The sequence below is a fragment of the Eschrichtius robustus genome, chromosome 19 (genome assembly GCF_028021215.1).
Source record: "Eschrichtius robustus isolate mEscRob2 chromosome 19, mEscRob2.pri, whole genome shotgun sequence".
NCBI classification, from domain to species: Eukaryota; Metazoa; Chordata; class Mammalia; order Artiodactyla; family Eschrichtiidae; genus Eschrichtius; species Eschrichtius robustus.
This window is the reverse complement of record NC_090842.1, coordinates 2073775-2092363: the sequence shown is the minus strand read 5'-3', so window position 1 is coordinate 2092363 and position 18589 is coordinate 2073775. Positions and strand designations below refer to the sequence as shown.

At 54.7% G+C, this 18589-nt stretch overlaps 1 protein-coding gene across 8 annotated transcripts in view; it reads left to right on the top strand.

Annotated features, from left to right (window-relative positions):
* The window catches only part of BANP (BTG3 associated nuclear protein), a 103465-nt gene that overhangs the window by 43610 nt on the left and 41266 nt on the right, over positions 1-18589 (top strand). For 6 of the 8 annotated variants that reach the window (XM_068528823.1, XM_068528819.1, XM_068528821.1 and 3 more), the window contains exons 5-7: positions 7345-7461; positions 8850-9025; positions 17991-18230. In XM_068528823.1, coding sequence (XP_068384924.1) covers positions 7345-7461; positions 8850-9025; positions 17991-18230 — 533 coding nt within the window. The remainder of the gene's footprint in view (positions 1-7344; positions 7462-8849; positions 9026-17990; positions 18231-18589) is intronic. The other 2 variants (XM_068528825.1, XM_068528824.1) reach the window with 1 other exon arrangement.

Sequence of the window (18589 nt, the reverse complement as noted above, 5' to 3'; positions counted from 1 at the left end):
GCAGTGCGCAGGCTTCTCACTGCGGTGGCTTCTCTCGTTGCGGAGCACGGGCTGTAGGTGCGTGGGCTTCAGTAGTTGTGGCATGTGGGCTCAGTAGTTGTGGCTCGCAGGCTCAGTAGTTGTGGCACGCGGGCTCAGTAGTTGTGGCGCGCAGGCTCAGTAGTTGTGGCTCGCGGGCTCTAGAGTGCAGGCTCAGCAGTTGTGGCACACGGGCTTAGTTGCTCCACGGCATGTGGGATCTTCCCGGACCAGGGCTCAAACCCGTGTCCCCTGCATTGGCAGGCAGATTCTCAACCACTGCGCCACCAGGGAAGCCCCACACACTTTTTAATATTCGGCTGGAACTCCTCCCCCACCACAGAAAACAAAACTGGGCATCACTGTGTGAGCAGAAATAATGTCCGACTTGACTGCCTCACTCTCGTGTTGACGGAAATAATCAATAAACAATCTATAATATGAACAGAGAAGAGTTTTACGTGAGTGAAACTAAGGACTATAGCACAGAAGACTGCTCCAGAGAAGCAGGGTTTTCAGCACAGTTTCATATCTTGTCAGGACAGGGAGCATCAGACAGGTCAGGGACACACGCACTCCTTCAGGGTTCCCGCGGGACAGACCAGCCTGCGCACAGCGAGCCGGCGTGGCCTTGGCCCCTGGGAAGGGGCGCTTACCATGGAAGGAGGAGCAGCACCGGCCTCCCGGGGAGGGGGCACTTCGTGGTATTTTCGCATGGACACTCTCTGCTTCTGAGCACTGTGGCCTTTTCTTTAGTGGTTAAAGCAGATGTACAGTGAGTGTCCGCTAGGCCGCAAAGTCAAGCTGACGCAGGTGTGGGCCAGAGTGATGCCCACACCTCAGTACGTGAGCGTCCCTTTCACCACAGGCTGCAGGCGGCAGCTCCTTGTGAACCGCGGTGCTGTGCGCAGTTGCGGTCGCAGGTCACACTGGAGGCTGGCTTTGCCGGCTGGGAGTTGGTGCAGACACCGTGGCCCCGCCCCCCCCGCCGCGCAGCCTCGCCTTTGGGCATTTTAAGTCGCCTAGGCTTGTCTTGGGAAGGTTAGAAGTTTCTCCTAAGACGGCAGTGCCCCCAGCCTGTGTGGACGCCCACCTGTGGACGCTCGGGACGCGCCAGCCCGGCCCCAGGCCTAGAGCATCTTGGTGTCCATGGCGCGTTGCTGTGGGTGGCGGCGGGTCTCCTCTCCCGGATGAGCTTTTGCTCAGAGAACTCACAGTCAGCGCTTGTGGACGTTCTTCTTGCTCCTTGGAAACTGGAAATAAGGGGTGACCGTGCTGCTTGGACAGACCTGATGTTTCCCAGGGGACCCTGTTCCGCTGGGGAGCCTAAGGAGTGCTGGTGGGGTTTGACCCCATGCCTGACCTGCCCCCGCCCGCCCTGAGCCACGCCCGTGGCCGCTGGTTCACTGATGGCAGCCTCGGTGTCCATTCAAGCCATGGTCACATGGTGGGACTGATGAGCAAGGGGCAGAAGAGTCGGTGTTTTAGGACAGCAGCACAGGGCGTTCTGACCTACTCACAAAGCAGTTTCCTGAAACTGAGGGGAAGTTGAAGGCCACTTTGTAAGTGAACTTGGAAAATGTTTCCCAGGACAGCTCTGAAAGCTGAAGATATTTGGTTTTAAATCCATCAAGATAAAACCATTAAAATCCCCAGCACTGAAAGGGTAAGTGGTAGCAGTAGTTGAAATAGGATTATTCCTGTTCTCCACCAACAGGTGGCAAAGGGCATGAGAGATTCTTGGTTTTGAATCCAGGCTGCGTCACCTGTACGTGATGAGACCTTGGGCAGATTCTACCCTTTCTAAGCATCAGTTTCTTCATCAGTCAAAGGAGAATAAAAATCGTAAGCGAGGGTTGCTGTGAGGGGATGACGCGCGTGAGTGCTTAGTGTTCCTTGATCTTCGGCGACCCCGGGAGGGTGAGAAATCACTAACACTAACCCTCATCATTCACCGAGCGTCCGACATCAGCCAGCCTCGTGGTGCCTGCTGGGCGCACCCAGTCAGCCCTCAGGACGCAGGTTGCCCTGAGTGTAGACGGCATCCTGGGCTGTGCTCTGGGCCTCGCGTCTATGGGCGCCTGCTCTGTTCTTTTTTTTCACCGTATGGACCAGCCGAGTGAGCCCGAGGTTGCCCCTCAGATCAGAGGCTGCTCCTTGAACACACAGGCTTGCCGGTGTCCTGGGCGTTCATCTGGGCAGCCGGGATGCATCACTGAACAAAGCAGACGGAAGGTCACATCGCACAGTGGGCTGGACCGGGTGGGCTCTGGGGGAAGCTGGTGCTACTGGGAACAGTGGGCGGGGATTTTGTGCTTGGTGTTGTTTTAAACCAGGGGCACCCATCAGGATCACCTGGGGGAATTGTTAAAAAAAGAGAAGTCCAGGCTCTCCGGGCGGGCCCTTGCTTCCCCAGGAGATTCTGACGCTCAGGGAGTCGTGGGGTGCAGGTCCGGCTTCACTGACTTTGGTAAAGAACTTTGGCTCTGCCGCTTGAGGACTTTGGGCTCAAACCTGCCTTTGCCACTGAGTAGCTGTGTGATCTTGCACGGGCTGTTGGCTGTCTGCGCGGGGAAGGTACCACGGTGCCCGCTCCAGCTTTGAGGCTTTGTTGCACGCGGGGCCCTGGGGCAGTCCTGCCTGAGGGGGGCGGCCCCCGCGTGACTGCCCCGCGGAGGTGGTGGGGGCCCTGCGCTCGCGGTCACTGTCTGCCGGGGCGGGCAGCCCTCGGCACGGGGTCACAGGTCACAAGCTGTAGGGCGTGCTTTACTTGTGAATGCTAATGTACTTAGGCAGGAGTGTTCAGCTGTGTGTAACTAGCATAATCTTAGAATTAGGCAGGAGTGTTCAGCTCGCACATTAGCCTCATCTTAGAATTAAAACAGTCAGGATGGTCTGTAGGTCCAGGCGTTGCCCTTTTCCGTTTTGGTTAAGTTTTTATTTAACAGGAACTTTGAAAACTGACATTCAGTTCTAAGTAAAGGTATAGATAATGGTTTAAGATTGTGAAAGAATGAACGGAGCACATAAAGTTTTAAAAACCAGAATGACCGAGGAATAGATAAATTGATGAGTGGAACTGAATAGAGAGCCCAGAAATAGACCCACACAAATATGCCGGCTAGATTTTGACAAAGGTGCAAAAGCAGTTTGATGGAGGAAGGACAGCTTTTTGAACAAATGGTGCGGGAGCAGTTTGCACAGGCAAAATGAAAGAAATGAACCTCAGTGGAAACCTCACACCTTGAACAGCAATTGATTTAAAATGGATCACAGATTGCAACATAAAATGTAAAACTGTAAAACTTTGGGATGAAGACACAGGAGAAAACCTTTGGGACCTGGGGCTAGGCAGAGGCTTCTGAGACAGTCACACCAAAAGCACTATCCACAAAAAATAAAAGAGAAAGTGGACTCAATCAAGATTAAAAACTTACTTTCCTTTAAAGACCTGTTAGGAGCTGAAAGGACAAGCTACCGACCAGGAGAAACTGTTTGCAAACCACACATCTGATAAAGGACTAGTGGAATGTCTAGAATAAAGACCTCTCAAAACTCAACAGTGAAAAGTCAAACAATCCAATTCGAAAGTTGGCAGAAAACAGAAGCAGCTATTTTACCAGAGAGGAGACGTGGATGGTGAGTAAGCACGTGAAAAGACGCTCAGCAAGGGAAACGAGGCTAGGAGACAGCTAGACACAACAGGGACCCCTCCAGATGCCAGCGGGGCGCGGAGACCCCGGGCCTCTCGCCGCTGCCGGTAGGCGTGTAAGACGGGGCAGCAGCTCTGGAAACAGATCGGAAGGATTTCTCGAAGTTAAAATGTCCTCACCGTGTGGCCCAGCAAGCACATTCCTGGGCACTTATCCCAGAGAAATGGAAACTCCTGTTCACACAGAACCTCCACACGAATGTCCATGGCAGCTTTGTTTGTAATAACCAAACCTGCAAACACCCCGAAAGCCCCTGTCTGGGTGAAAGGTTAAACATGCGAGCGTGCCCCTAGGCACATGCCCGGGCCGGGCCGCCTGGGAGGTGTCAGCAGAGGCGTCTCCGAGGTCACAGGCCCTATGCTCCCATCTCTGTGACATCCTCCGAGCGTCCGAGCGGCAGACAGGGAGCAGGTTAGTGGGTGCGGGGACGCGCCGGGGAGGGAGGGTGGGCGTGTCTGGGGGGCAGCACGACAGGCACACGTGGAGACCGGTGCGATCTGAACGAGGCCTGGGGTCGGTGCCAGCAGGGTCCCAGTGTCGCTTTCCTGCCCTCGGTGTCACGCTGCAGCTTACACGGGATTCCCAGAGGAGCAGAACCGGTGGGAGGGGTGTGTGTGGGGACAGCCAGCTCCCACTCTAAGGGGCTTCCCACGCGGAATTGGCTCACACGGCTGTGGAGGCCGCCAAGCACGTGCGCAGCCTGTGTGGCAGGTGGACAGGCAGGGGGCATCGTCACCAGCTGGCACCCCATGGGCAAGAGCTGTTTGGAGTCTCCAAGATCAGGGGAAGCCTCAGCTGCCTTTCAGTATTACTTTTTTAAACATTTAATTTATTTATTTAGTTCGGCCGTGTCACACAGCATGTGAGATCTTAATTCCCCAACCCGGGGTCGATCCGGTGCCCCCTGCAGTGGAAGCGCAGAGTCCTAACCACTGGACCGCCAGGGAAGCCCCTCAACTGCCTTTTAAAGCTCTCACCCGATCAGGCCAGGCCCACCCAGGGTGATCTGCCTCTCGAGTAATGTAACATCAACCAGCTGGGACTTCCTGTCACATCTGCAGAGCCCCCTCCCAGCAGCACTCGGAGTCGCGTCTGACTGGGTACCTGGGGCTGTGATTCGGCCTCGGCAGGACCCTGACGTGCTGTGACAGTTGCTCCGCACGGACGCTCAGGGTGACTACTGCTGTCTTCTTAATGTGATGTGGACGTTCCATAATTTTTGAAAAACAAAACATTAAGTTGTACAATTTGAGGTTGACGTAATTGCATTAGTGGAAAGGTGTATTTTCTGTAATATTAATATTGGTATTTAAAAACAGATTCATTGCCCACTTAAATGTTTCCGTTATAATCTAAATACCGTCATCCATTCAAAAAAATCCCCTGATGGATAAGCTTTGGACAGTCCAATTTTACATCGTCCCTTTTGCTTTTTGAACTTTCATTGCCATTTCATTTCCTTCACAAAATTTTATCCTGTCAACCAGGCTGGTACACTCCTTTCCAACAGAAATACGGATAGAAGTGGAAGCTGAAAAATGTATTTCCTGTAACCGTGAGGCCTGGAGGGTTAAAAAAAGAAGCTCTTCTGGATTGAGGTCTCATTACGGTTCTTAGTACACAGTTGAACAAAACAGGGTAGATTATTACCAGTTTATAGTTAACTCTTAACAATGCACTATTGTGAATTTCCCCTTGAGATGGATGGGGCTTTAGTGTTAGTTAATTCCTGAATCTCTGGAGGGTTATGAGTAATCTATCGCTTAAAATGAGGCAGGGTTCAATGTTGGTTCCATTTCTGTTTTCAGTTTTTATAGCTGGAAGTTCTGAGAAACTTTGTTTACATAGATAAATATGTGGGAGATGAAGGAGGTCCTCATTTCTTGCAGGTGTGTGCCAGCAATCTTAGTGGTCTGTCATCACAGATTACTTCGATTATCTGTGAGCTGAAACACTACGTAGGTCCTCCGTGCGCTTCGTTAGAGGCGAGTGGTAAGGAGTGACCCCCGCAGAGCGCCTGCTGTCTTACGTCTGGATGGACGGCGTGCCTGAATATGATTGCGGGGAGGCTTTCTGAAAGGGAACAACCACATTGGCCAGAGGTGCTCTCCTGGGGCATCATCTTTAGGACATAGAACGTTCTGGAAGGAGGGCATCTGGGAATTGAGGCCCTGCGGGGTCTGTACACCCAGGGACCCCCGACGGTCGGGCGTCCCGAGGCTCCCTGTGCTCCAGCTTGAAGCTGGTTGTCTCAGACCAGCATTTCCTTGATCTTAAGGTCCTTTAGGAAACAGAGGTATGTTCAGTCTAACGACTTTGCCGGATGTTGGCGTGAATCCATTTTAACCTGTTTATTTCCGGCAGACATCTCAGACCTTGAATGTGCTCATGTCCATCGTGATGTCCTATCGGGGTGAGAGGGAACGCCTTTGTGTGGGTACCCTGTGTGTGACCTCGGTACCAAGTCAGAGGCCACCTGGTCACTTGTGGTGCCTGACCTGTGGGTAGGTGGTCAGGATTTGGTGGGTTATTTCAGGTGTCACTGATGATTAAGTAGCATGGCCGAGAAAATGATAATGCCTTTGAGTGGAATGCAGGTGATTATGCTTCTATTTTAGGAAAATACCCTGTGGTCCTGCCATTCACTTCAGCATGAAACGGTGCCATTTGTGCCTCTGATTTTGGGGACATTTAACAGGGTGTGGCTGGGACGGGGGGCTGGGTTCTCATGGGTGCTTTTGGGTTCATGAGCTTTCCTCCTGTAAAATCAGGGTTTCCCCGAGTTGGTTTTTGGAGAGTGAGATCCAGGCATGACATTGCTCTCAGGTAACACTGCTGTACATCTCGAGTGCCTGTTCTTTCTGCACAAAGCACGGCGGGAAGCGCTGAGGGCTGGAAGGTTAATGAGCAAAAAATCTCGACGACCGTTGTGCCTAGAGACGAGCCGTTGGCTCCCGCGTGTTTAAACACGTGTCTCAAAAAATAAATAAATAAATAAATAAATAAATAAACACACGTCTCCCTCCGGGAAGAGCCCCCGGTGGGGCACAATTCTTTTGTAGCATCTTTTCCTTCGAAGCAAAGTCCCCGGACCCTTGGCTGTGGTTCCTGCACTGGCCCAGCAGAACCCAGAGGTCAGTGCCCTGTGGTTCCCCTGCAGCCCCTCCACGGGTGTTTGCCCCTTTCTGTGCATGACACTCACATCCTGGGACGGAACTGATAAGCACAGTGGTCACGAAAGCCTAGATTTCAGGTGGGAATTCGCTCGGATGCAGTGAGTAAGTCTCAAGCTGTTTTTCATGCAGACCTGATCCTTCAGAAACCTTGCACAGTGACAGCTGTGACACCTCCGTCTCTTCTCTGTAAAGATGTAAATATTCCTAACCCGACTCTCCTGACAATGCCAGCAAGGAGCAGAGCTAGACACTCTCCATTAAGAAGCCCACCCCCGGCTCGCCCTTGCCCGGTGTCACTTGTGCACGTTGCGCAGCCCTGCCGGGGCCTCCCCTCTGGAGCTCGGGGCGTGGGCGCTGCCTTTTGATGACTCTGTGCTCTGACAATGAACGCTGTCGTGTTAAGGTCTTCTTTTTTCTGTGATTCTTTTGTTCCCTAGCGTCGTCCCCCAGACTACAGTAATTCTCAACAGTGATCGGCAGAACGCCGTTGTAGCCAAGATGGAAGACCCCCTGAGCGGCAGGGCGCCGGATCCCCTGGAAAATATCATTAGCAAGTCAGTAGCACGACACCCCACCTCTCACCGCCACTGCCGGGGCCCCGGGGACAGGGCGGCGTCCTGGGGCGCCCGTGTCGTTGGGCCCGGGGTTCTCCGTGGCCAGGGTCTGGGGAGGACGGCCCGGCCTGTGTCCACTGCCGCGTGTGCCGGCGGGAGGTGCCCTGTGTGCTCACCACGGTCCGCGGATCCCGTCCTCTCACCTCACTCCCATCTGTCTGTCTGTCTGTCTGTCCGAGCATGTCGGGTCGGCGACGCCCCCTCTGGTGGGCGAAGTGGTGGAGGTGTTTCGAGGTGGTGCCTTTTCCACTCCTTTTTCTTTGGAGACGCTTTGCCTGTATCCTGGGTCAGAGGCGGGAGTGCGTGGAGGGCACCGTCACCTCTCGTGTGCTGGCGCCCCGCCGGCGTCGGCCTCACCGCGCTGCTTCCCGGCGAGTCTCACAGGCCCTCCTGCAGCCGGTCCCGCTTCTTCCTGGCTGTAGCCCGGGTTCCCCAGGGCCCCAGACCCCCAGGAGCCCGGCCGTGGACGCTCCGGGCCGAGGCCGTGGGCCGGCAGAGCAGCAGAGGGTCCGTGTGCCTCGTGCCCACGAGGGCGGAGTCGTGGCCGGGTCTGGAGCGTTTAGCGAGGTCCAGCCCCCAGGATGGAGCCCCCCAGGGTTTGCCTCGGCAAGCAGGGGCCTCGCGCTACTTCCCCTTCCCCACGCGCGGCAGCGTCTCGAAGGAAGTCGAAAAGGTCATTCAGAAGGCGGTAGCGTGTCTCCAGGTAATGGAGCACTTTTCGGAGCTGGCGGGCGTTCTGGTTTCCTGGCAGCGTCTTACTGTTCTGTGTCAGGGTCCCCTGTGGTGGTAAGACTATCCCCCAGGAGATCCTCGACTGGCTCTTTTAACCCACGCGAGTGGTTTCTGTCGGTGGGCTAGTTGGGAGTGAGAGCTGCGTCTTCACAGGCCGGGTCATTTCTAGGACATCTCTCGGGACGGAGTGGATCTGTGCAGTCAGTCTGGGTCTGCAGACATACTTTCTCTCACTCAGCCTTTCCTTTGACACGGCCTCAATCTCACCCTGATTCAGACGTCAGCATTTTGTAGGGTCACCTCCATGATGAGAAGGCAGCGTTCTAGGCCTTGAGTCACAGCGAGTTGTGATTTCACTTCTTTTGTGATGTAAACATTTTTTTAAACGTTTCAAGTTTCATACAGTTTCTTGGAGCCACAGACTGTTTCCTGCTATTAATCTGAGTAGAAAGAGCTGAGGGAAGGCTGGTGGCCCAGCGCGCGTGCAGAGGTAGCTTCTCTGAGACGTGAAGGGGAGAACGTCGGGGTACAGAACCGTCTCTGCGTGTTGCTGTGCTGCTCTCACCACACTGCTGGTGTCTCTGTTTCCCGCGCAGCGCGGTGCCCGGGCGTCGGCAGAACACCATCGTGGTGAAGGTGCCCGGTCAGGAGGACAGCCACAATGAGGACGGGGAGAGCGGGTCCGAGGCCAGCGACTCCGTCTCCAACTGTGGACAGTCAGGAAGTCAGAGCATCGGCAGCAACGTCACCCTCATCACCCTGAACTCGGAAGGTGCGTCCTCGACGCTGCTCCTCTCCTCCGCGTGGACGGTAACGGGTGTGCCGCGGCTCCTGAGCAACTCGGGCTGAGACTGCGCGGGTCCGTGACACGTGGCCTGTTCACTAGTAGATGTGACAGCGTTGTACGGTCTGCACACGGGGGGCCGTGAATATGGGGGCGCTGCGTTCACGGGGGGCCCACTAGCAGTAACGTGTGGATCCCTGACCACACGGAGGGTCGAAACCCCCCGTGGTGTTCTGCGGTCAGCTGTGATGTTTTTCCCTGCTCTTTAGAAAAGGAATGTATGTTGTTTTTGAAAGATGATAAGATGTGAAAATGACAAAGACGGTACAAATAACCGGAGACATTCGTCATCCAGAGATCTCTAGAAATCTTCTGGGCTTTTTCTACGTTAACATACACGCTAGGTTTACGATTTTGTAAACTCGCTTTTGCCCATTGCATAGTAGAAATCTCTCCACGTTAATACAGATTTACATAATCGTTTTCAGTCAGTTTTGCTTATTGAATCTGGTTCTGGAGGCTTTGTGATGATGGACAGCTGTAACTTGAGAGCTATCGGTCGGCTCACCTGTCTGACCACAGCTCTGTCCTGTGTCTCTGACGAGGGCCTCACGCAGACTCAGAGGGGCTGCACGTCCAGGTTGAGTCCACGCTGCCCATGCCCACTGTGATATAGGGGGAGCGTCCTCTCTCCTGCTGGGTCTGGGGCCCACTCTCACCTGGCTCTGGGTCCGGGTGGCGGCCTGGCATGCCCTCCAGAGGGTTCCTGCCGCCTGGCAGCTTTGTCCTTCTCTCGAGGGCCGAGTCGATGTTTCCCAAAACAGCGCGAAGAGAGAGGAGGGAACTCGGGCAGATGTACCATCGTGTCACCGAGTCCTCAAGCCTATAATTTGTTAACCAGGAAGGGCGGAGAGGTGTTTCTCCTTCTCCGTCTGAGTCGCTGATTTTTCCTAAGAGCACAGTATAGATTTCTCTACGAAGATTTTCCCGTTAGACTTGTTACCACATCTGAAGCATTGAAAACATTTTCCTTAAAACGTCACTCACCTCTAACAAAAGTTGCTAGGGTTGAGATGGCACAGCAGGGCACAGAGAAAAAGCAAATTGGGCAACTTAGAAAAAAAATTGAGGTCTAATTTCCATTCCATAAAACTGACCATTTTAAAGCAGACGTGCCGGTGGGCTTTAGTCCATTCACAGAGCGTGCATGTCACCCCTATCTAATTGCAGGGTATTTTTTCCACCCCAAAGAGACGCCACAGCAGTACCCCCATGCTCCAGCCTCCAGGCCTGCCACCTCTGATCTGCTTCCTGTCTGTGGGGTTGCCTGTTGTGGACGTTTCATACGAGTGGAAGCACGTGGTGCCCTCCCTTCGTACGTGCACCAGTCCTTCATTCCTCTTTATGGCCAGATGGCGGCCCGTCTAAGTGTGTAGATAGGCCACACTTTGTTTATCCGTCACCCATCGATGGACGCTGGCGTTGTTCCCACTTTCTGACTGTCACAAACAGTGCTGCTCTGAACGTTTTATGGGTAGGTTTTTGTGTATGTTTTCATTTTTCTTGGGCTGATACCCGGGAGTGGAATTGCTGGGTCAGGGCAGCTAGTCTCTTTACTCATTAGACTTGAGGAAAAGAGGGGTGCTCCTGACTTCATCTTAGTGGATATCGAATGAAAATTACATCTGCAACAATTGCAGAGAAAGCTAATTGTTCTTATTCTTTTTCCATGTGGATTTCGGGTAAATACTCCTGTAGGTCTGGCTGTGTACTTTAGGCCTAGTTTGTTTGGTTTAAACGGCCTCAGCTCTGAAACATGACATTGGATAATTTGGGGGGAGTCTGGGGTTATCATGAGAACAAAAAATGTCATCTTTTAAGTTTGTATTCCCTAATGTGATCTGATTAATGTGAAATGTATTTCAGGGGGGACTGCAGACTGACTCTAATGTGAGCTTACAAAAAGGGGTCAGAATTTGAGCTTATTAGTATTAAGATCTGTAGGGAAAAAGTACAGGTTTTCTGTGCGTCTGAGTGCAAGCTTGCTGCCACTGTCCTCGGGAAGGTGTCCCTCCCCACCCCCCACCCCCACCCCGCAGTTCTGTGTCCTGAGAATGTCAGGTTGAGCTCCCTCGGTTGGCACGGGGTTTGGGAAGATGGAACAGAGACCGCCGGTGTGTGCACGTAAATGTGGGCAAAAGAGCTAGTCTGCGAACGTCTCGCACTGGCCTGTAGTGGCGTCGTGTGGCCAACATCCTGTGACATGTATGCAGCACTGAGAGTCGGATTCGCTGCTTCCCTCCCGCGTCCTCCTGGGACCAGAATAGCTTGCTCCACTGGGGAGCGTCCAGTCAGCTAGTTCCTATCAGAGAAATGGGGATAAGATGTAGGCGCTGAAGGGCTGGAGGCTCGGCCTTAGGTGGAGTCATCTTACTTCCTGATAAGAGCCCAGGGCTGCACATAGACAGATGTTCTTCTCTTCTTATAAAAGTATTTCTGTGCCTGATTGCAGAGAACCACAGAGTTTCAGAATGGCTATTTCTTAAGAAGTCCGCGTTGTCTGCACGAATTGGCATGCCGTCCCCTAGCAGATCTTTATTATACTGCAGAGGTGCCAGGGGATTTACCCGTGCGTTAATCGGCAGTTCTGGCTGTCACGGCGCCACCTCCATTTGGATCAGAGAAACGCTGACTGTGGGAAGCAGTGAGCCGTAGGCTTCTTTCTTAGCTCTTGCCCTTCTCTTCCCCGGCACAAGGTCTTCGTTTACCCCGACCTGTGGTAAGTACTGAAAGTGTGTGCGGGTTCATCGTTCAAAGATTAAGCTGGTGAACTGAGTCAGAGAAACAAATAAGCCAAAATGGACCAAAGATGGGATCTGTTCATTAATGAAGGGATTTAGTTAGATTCTTAATAAAGAGTCTAAATTCCTGCTGTTTATGCATTTGATAATTCGTACAGAACTTGACTAATCCTGCACGTAAAATGTTTGGTACTTGCCTTTAATAGGGAAGTACTTCTGTTATAATTGAATTATTGTCAGAAATCAGCCTTGTGTATGTTGCAACGCCCCGAGTCAGCGAGATGATTTATACGCACATATTTGTGATGTGCTGGGGTGGGGGGGCAGGGCAGGGAGATAAAGTCTGGGAGGAGCAGGTGATTCGAGAGGGTTGTCAGGCACAGCAGGGGGCACCCCAGGGCATCTTCTCCGGGGTGTTGCTGGGCTGTGGGCTACGAAACAGGATCAGTACAAATAGCTGTGTTCACGGAACTGCAGCGGTACGTGTGCTGAGGAGGAAATTTAGCCAGAAACATTTCTTGAGAATTTGTTCACATAATTTATTTTACATGAACTTTTCTTAACACAAATTCTTTTCTTTTTAAAGATTTGTTTTGATGTGGACCAGTTTTAAAGTCTTTATTGAATTTGTTACAACATTGGTTTTGTTTTATGTTTTGGTTTTTTGGCCGCGAGGCATGTGGGATCTTAGCTCCCCGACCAGAGATCGTACCTGCACCCCCTGCGTTGGAAGGCAAAGTCTTAACGACTGGACGGCCAGGGAAGTCGCTGCATAAATTCTTTGTGCGTTTGGTAACACTGAAACGCATTTCAGCAGCCGTCATAAGTTGGCTGCTGTCAAGAGCAGGGTTACGGAAGAGGATTAGTGTAACAGCGTCAGTGGGTCTCTGTGCAGGACCCCGTAGTGAATGGTCCCTGATCCCAGATCAGAGAAGAGTGGCTGGGGGGTGGCGTCACAGCGTCCCTCGCCGAGTCTCGGGTCGGCACGTGGGACCCAGCATAGGGACACCCGGTCTCTGCCCAGCGCTGCCGCTCTTCCCGCCAAGTTCCTTGGACACCCGCTGTCGTCACGGTTGAGCTCATGATGACTGTGCTCAGCGGGCGGGATTCCCCGGAAGAGGCTGGGCTCCGTCCGAGGTGTGGCCACGTGGTTCTGTGGGATGGGCCCAGCCTCGGGGGACGGAATCGGCTGCAGTGCCGGAGACGTTGTGTTTTCCCTTTCCCTACAGCACTATCCTGTATGTAACCTAGCCCTTTCGAATTCCCAGTTTAAAAACCCCAAATTGTCAGTCTGTCCATAGCTTGAAGATGTCATGCCAGTCCCAAAGAAGCAGAGGTGCTTGGGCTACAGGCACATAGTTTACTGTGTCTAAAGCCAGGAAGGCAAGCTGTCAGGTTCTGTGGTTGGTTGGAGTGTTAGCGATTCACTGCAGGTGTCACCCTTGAACGAGGCTCCCAGTCAGGGTGTAAACACCTTAATTCAGAAGGGCTCAGAAACAGGCGACAGCTTCTAAGGACGGAGTGTAATCCATGCTGGGAGGCGGCCCACAGGGCCTGTTCTGGAAAGCCTCCTTGAGCCCCTTCCCGGGGCCACTTGGTCCCGCCGACCCCCAGCCCGCACCTCACATGTGGAGAAGTTCGTAACCAGCTTGGGCAGCCTTTATAAAATCCCGATGGAAGCTCAGGCTGATCCCTGCTCGGGGGCATGAGGTGTCCCCGGAGGCTGGCCCGGAGGTGCTGGAGCCGGCCTCGAGGACCTGACCTCATGTGACCCCTGGGCCGTGTGTGGACACCCCGTTCACCCCAGAGCCTGCGTCGTCATCATCCCTTGGGTGGAGACTGAAACGCCTGCCTCCCTGGTGGTCCCCTCTCCTGGCTGCAGAGACTGAGCCTGTTGTGAGTGACCGCTGAGGGGGACCGGCGCCCGGGGCGTCTGGGAGCCGAGGCAGCAAGTGTCCGAGTGGCCCATCCTGGGGGCCCTTCCCTCCTCCAGTCACAGCTGCCCGCACAGGACTTAGAGGCTTCTGGGGCCCCCTGGACGGAACACCGGCGTCTTTGGAGAGAGCCTGGGCGCTGGGTTGGGCTTGGTTCCGGGGTGGCATTTGGAGTGCCTGGTGACCTCCCAGCCTGCATGAGACGTGTGCAGGGCATGCAGGCTGCTGTCGGAGGGCTCGCGGTTTGCCCTTTGGTTTGGAGGAGTGGTGACGCCTTGTGTCGCGTTTTCTCAGAGTCCCTGAGTTGCGGTAAGGCATGTGAAGTCCTGGCACGTAGGAGGCGCGGAGTAGATACTGTCTTGTCTTTGCCCCACGCGATTAGCTCCATACTTGGGAGAGAGGGACGCCCACGCCTAGGCCCGGGCCCGGCCGAGTGGCTCGGAACCAAGGCTCCCTGGTGTCAGTGGGCGTGCTGGTGTGTGCATCAACTACCTCGGGACGTGTGCCTGTGCGTGTGTGTGCGTGCATGTACGCACGTGTGTATTCCGTATATACACAGGTATGTATGCTTGCGTGTCAGCGGGTGGGGGGCAGGGGAGGCATGACACAGGTAGCTGCTTTTTCTCTTTGTCGAGTTGGCGACCCTGAGACTGTGGTCATCCTTTTCATCTTGGGGCTTTCTCCTGTTCGTTTCATTTTCCTAGAACTAAAATAGACCCTCAAAAGAAATATTTGTATTCTGAACTGTTTGGTAAGAAAGTTCAAGCTACTGCTGAAGGTTCTTCTTTGAATAGGTTTTTTAGAAATGTCAGTTAATTTAATTAAAGATTTAAATGATTGGAATAGAAAGCAAGTTTATTTTTCTTATGACCCAACTGGTAGTTTTTAAATAAAGCCACTAGAATCTATTGTTTCAGATGCCAAGACTGGACCAAGCTATTTTAGTAAAATAAATATATCCTTTCTGAATTGTCAAAAGGCGAATTTCTCAAATTTCTCAAATATTTATGTGGGCAGGTGCTCCGTCTTGTTTTATATTTAAAAGACATGATTCATTGTCACTGGTGGGAAGCTGGGCCCAGGCTGGGCTCGGGTCCGGTCAGAGGTGCCTTGGGGCTGAGTCAGCAGGTGTGGCCCGCGCACCTGGGTGAGGATTGTGCGCCCGGGCGTCTGGGCCAGGGAGCGCGGAGGTGCTGCCGTCTCCCGGGAGTGCCTCGATGGTGACCGTGCAGCCCTGGTCCTCCCTGCCCCCGGAGGGGCCCCCTGTTCCCACGGCAGTGGCTGTGTCGGTCAGACGTGCTGCAGGCTGTGTTTCTTGTCTGCCTAGCTCGGGCTTCTTGCTGGTCAGATGACCACACACCTGAGACTCCAGCATTAAGGAAGTTAGGTTGTAGACAGGTTATAAAATGCCTTCCAAAATTTTGAGGTGAGAAGGAAACTTTCTGGACAGTTCCCTATGTTACCAGAGCTGTTTAAGCCATTATTTTCTGGAGTGATAGGGAGGGAAAATAGTTAATTTTTAGACTAATTTATTTTTTGGGGGGAGCAGTATTCCCTGAAATAATAACTCCTGTAGGAATTTAAAATGCCATCTTTCCTCCTCCAGAATGTCCTGGTAATACTCCTGGAGGCCCGTCTGCCAGCTCTGGGGCTGGGCGTTCGTCCGTGGCCACGTGTCAGCGGGGAGCTGGGCGAGGAAACAGCCCTCGCGGGCCCGCGGAGCCCGTCCCAGTGGCTACGCGCCCCCTCCCGCTCACGGTGGCCAGCCGGTCGCTTCCTCACTGAGCCCGTCCGGCCCTTTCCATGTTCTCGTCTGCAGCACGGCTCGCAGAGATCATCCATGAAGACTGGGGAGCTTCTGATCAGTCTGAGGATGATTATTCTTTACGTAAAAATGAGGCTTGGCTTTCCTTTGTGCGCTTTTTCATTCATTTAACGTGGTGTTTTGCCTTCCTAAGAATTAAGTTTAATAGATGAGGTCGCTTTTTCGTTCCTTCCTCCTGGATCAGTTTGACAGTGTCTGCCTTTACCCGTGTGTGCCCCCTGCTGTGTGTGTGGGACGGCGTGGCGCGGCCCCGCCTTTCTCGGTCGTCGCTGGAGCTGGGGGGCTGAGGCTGTCCCGGGTGGCGTCTGCAAGGAGGGTGGCCCTTTCTCTGGTGCGTCGCTGTTGGAGCAGTGGGGCCAGGTCTGGGGCTTGGACAGGTGGGGCGCTCCTTGCCCCGGCCAGAGAGACGAGGCCCCTTGCTGGGGGCTGGCAGGACTCTGTCCCTGCCCCCCAACCCCCAGCCCCGCAGCCTCTGGTTCTGTCGTGGTGCGTGTGCGAGGGCTCTGGCGAAGAGGGTGCTTCCGGGGCTGGGGAGCCGAGGAGGGGGCGCGTGTGCGGGCAGCCCCTGGGGAAGCCGGCTCTCAGTTGGAGTCAGTGGTGGAGAAGCCGAGCCAGCCTCCCTCTTGGACGGAACGGCCATCCCGCCACCTCCACGCACGCTCAGCGTCACTTTGATGAGACGTTGACTCACGGTTTGGAAAAGGATGCTGAGCTCCTGCCCAGCGTTTACTTTGCTTTAAAGATATTATCTAAACGCGGGAGCCGGCCTTGTAGAATTCATGATACTTGTTCCTGAGAAAAGCGCAAGGCTCTCTGGCCCCGTGGCGGTTGGGGTGGAGCCCGCAGCCCACTGTCCTTGTGCCCCACGCGGCGCCCCCCTCCCGCAGCGGCCTGCCCCTCCCCTCCCCTCCCCTCCCACTCCCCTCCCTCTCCCTCCCTCTCCTTGCTTCGGTGGCTTGATGGCCGCAGGTGGAGGGAGGGTGGTCCTTCCACTCTGTTTGGTGTAATTAAGCCTGTGATTCTACACTCGCTGAGGGTTTAGATCCTGAGCACTAGACCCAGTGCCAGGCATAGAGTTGCCAAGTATCTGTAGGTAAACTAATAAACTCCCCAGGAGTTGGAGCCTTCTTGGCATTCCAGGGATGACTGAGAGCGCCTCTAGAAGTCGCTTCCCATCCACGTTTAGATCACGTGTCCACTAGCTTTCCTGTAGGCAGGTAAACGTAACAGGTGGCTGCCGGCGAGAAAACTGCACGTATCCGAGCCTGTGCTCGTAGCTCTCCCTCTTCACTTCTAAACCGTCCGTGTTCCTGAGAAATGAGTCTTCTGACCTATCTCTTATTCCGAGTTCCAAAAATCAGATTTGTGATTTGTTCTCTGTCCTTAGCTAAAGTCAGGAGCTCAGCCTCCCCGGCCCTTCCAGCGGCCGCCCCGGCCCAGTGGTGACGCGGTCGCCCCGGCCCAGTGGTGACGCGGTCGTCCTGACGGGGTTGCAGAGCCTCGCCTGGCGTCGGAGGACGTCGTGTGACTCAGGAGCCCGGCCGGGAGCGGCTGCCTGTGGCGTGGCAGGGCAGGGGGTGTGAGTCACAGACCAGCTGGCCTCTGGGCCTCGTGCTCTGCTCCAGGCCTGCGGCAAAGCCAGGCGGGGCTGGCTGCCCTCTGTGGGGCCTTCTTTGCGCATAGAGACCAGAATGTAAATATCAGGACATTTCAAAATAAATCGCCTGAGAAATCTTAAAACAGTGATGACCCTGGCTGGGACACGACTTAAAGGCCCGCTGGCCTCCGCAGGAAGCTGGGTCCCCTCTTAGAGGTTCTAACTCTCCCCCTTATCGCCACCACCCCCCACCCCCGCCCCAGCGCTGGTGCTTTCAGGGGCCGCCTCTCACACCTTAACTTGCCTCCACGTTAGGATCAGAAGGGAGCGTTTGGAAAGCGGCCAGGTGTCCAAGCAGAGTCAAGAGTTCTCTTGATTTGTGATCATAAGTGGAGTTTCCTTTTGCCAAAGGATAAGGCTTTTTAAAACTGATGTTTGTTTGACAACCATCAAGCCCTTTCACACACATGGTCAATCCTGCAGCTCCTGGGAGGCTGTGACAGAGAGGGAGGCTGGGCGGGCGGCGCTGGCCCACTTGGTCAGGGTGTAGCCGGGAAGCCCAGTGCCCACTCTGTGCCTCTGAAATCGTCCCTCATCCCAGACGGAGCCGGCGGGGTGCCGGTGGGCTTGCAGACAGGGGGTCTCCCGCCTCTCCGCCTGGGCGGGAGGAGCGCCAGCTGCCCTCTTTCTCTCTGTGGGCCCCCTGCCTGTCCTGTGAACGCCCCGGGCTGCCTCGCTGGAGGTAGAGAGAGCGGGGGGAGTCGCTGGAGCTCACCGAGACCCCGCTCTCTTGCAGAGGACTACCCGAACGGGACGTGGCTGGGGGACGAGAACAACCCCGAGATGCGGGTGCGCTGTGCCATCATCCCCTCCGACATGCTGCACATCAGCACCAACTGCCGCACCGCCGAGAAGATGGCGCTCACGCTGCTGGACTACCTCTTCCACCGCGAGGTGCAGGCCGTCTCCAACCTCTCGGGCCAGGGCAAGCACGGCAAGAAGCAGCTCGACCCCCTGACCATCTACGGCATCCGCTGTAAGTGCGGCCGCCTGTGTCTGCCGCCACCCCCGTCCCGGGTCGTGGGAAGGCTCCGCTGGGGGTGGGTGCAGCGGGGCGGGACCCATGCTGTCAGGGGGAGGGGGCTCTGGGTCGGATCTGGTCACGGAGCCAGGAGAGGAGTTTGTGGATCCAACGTGTCCTTTCGGAAGGGCTGCCCAGGGCCTGGCCCGCGGCAAAGACACCGGGGAGTGGGGGCCTTTCAGACCCTGGCCTCCCCTGACCTGGGGCCGCCCTTGAGGAGGGAGGAGGGATAGAGCCGAGCCTTCCCTACCCTCCGTTGACAGCGGCCTCTCCCGGGCTTCCCAGGGGCACAGGCAGGCCACCCGCCTCGTCCC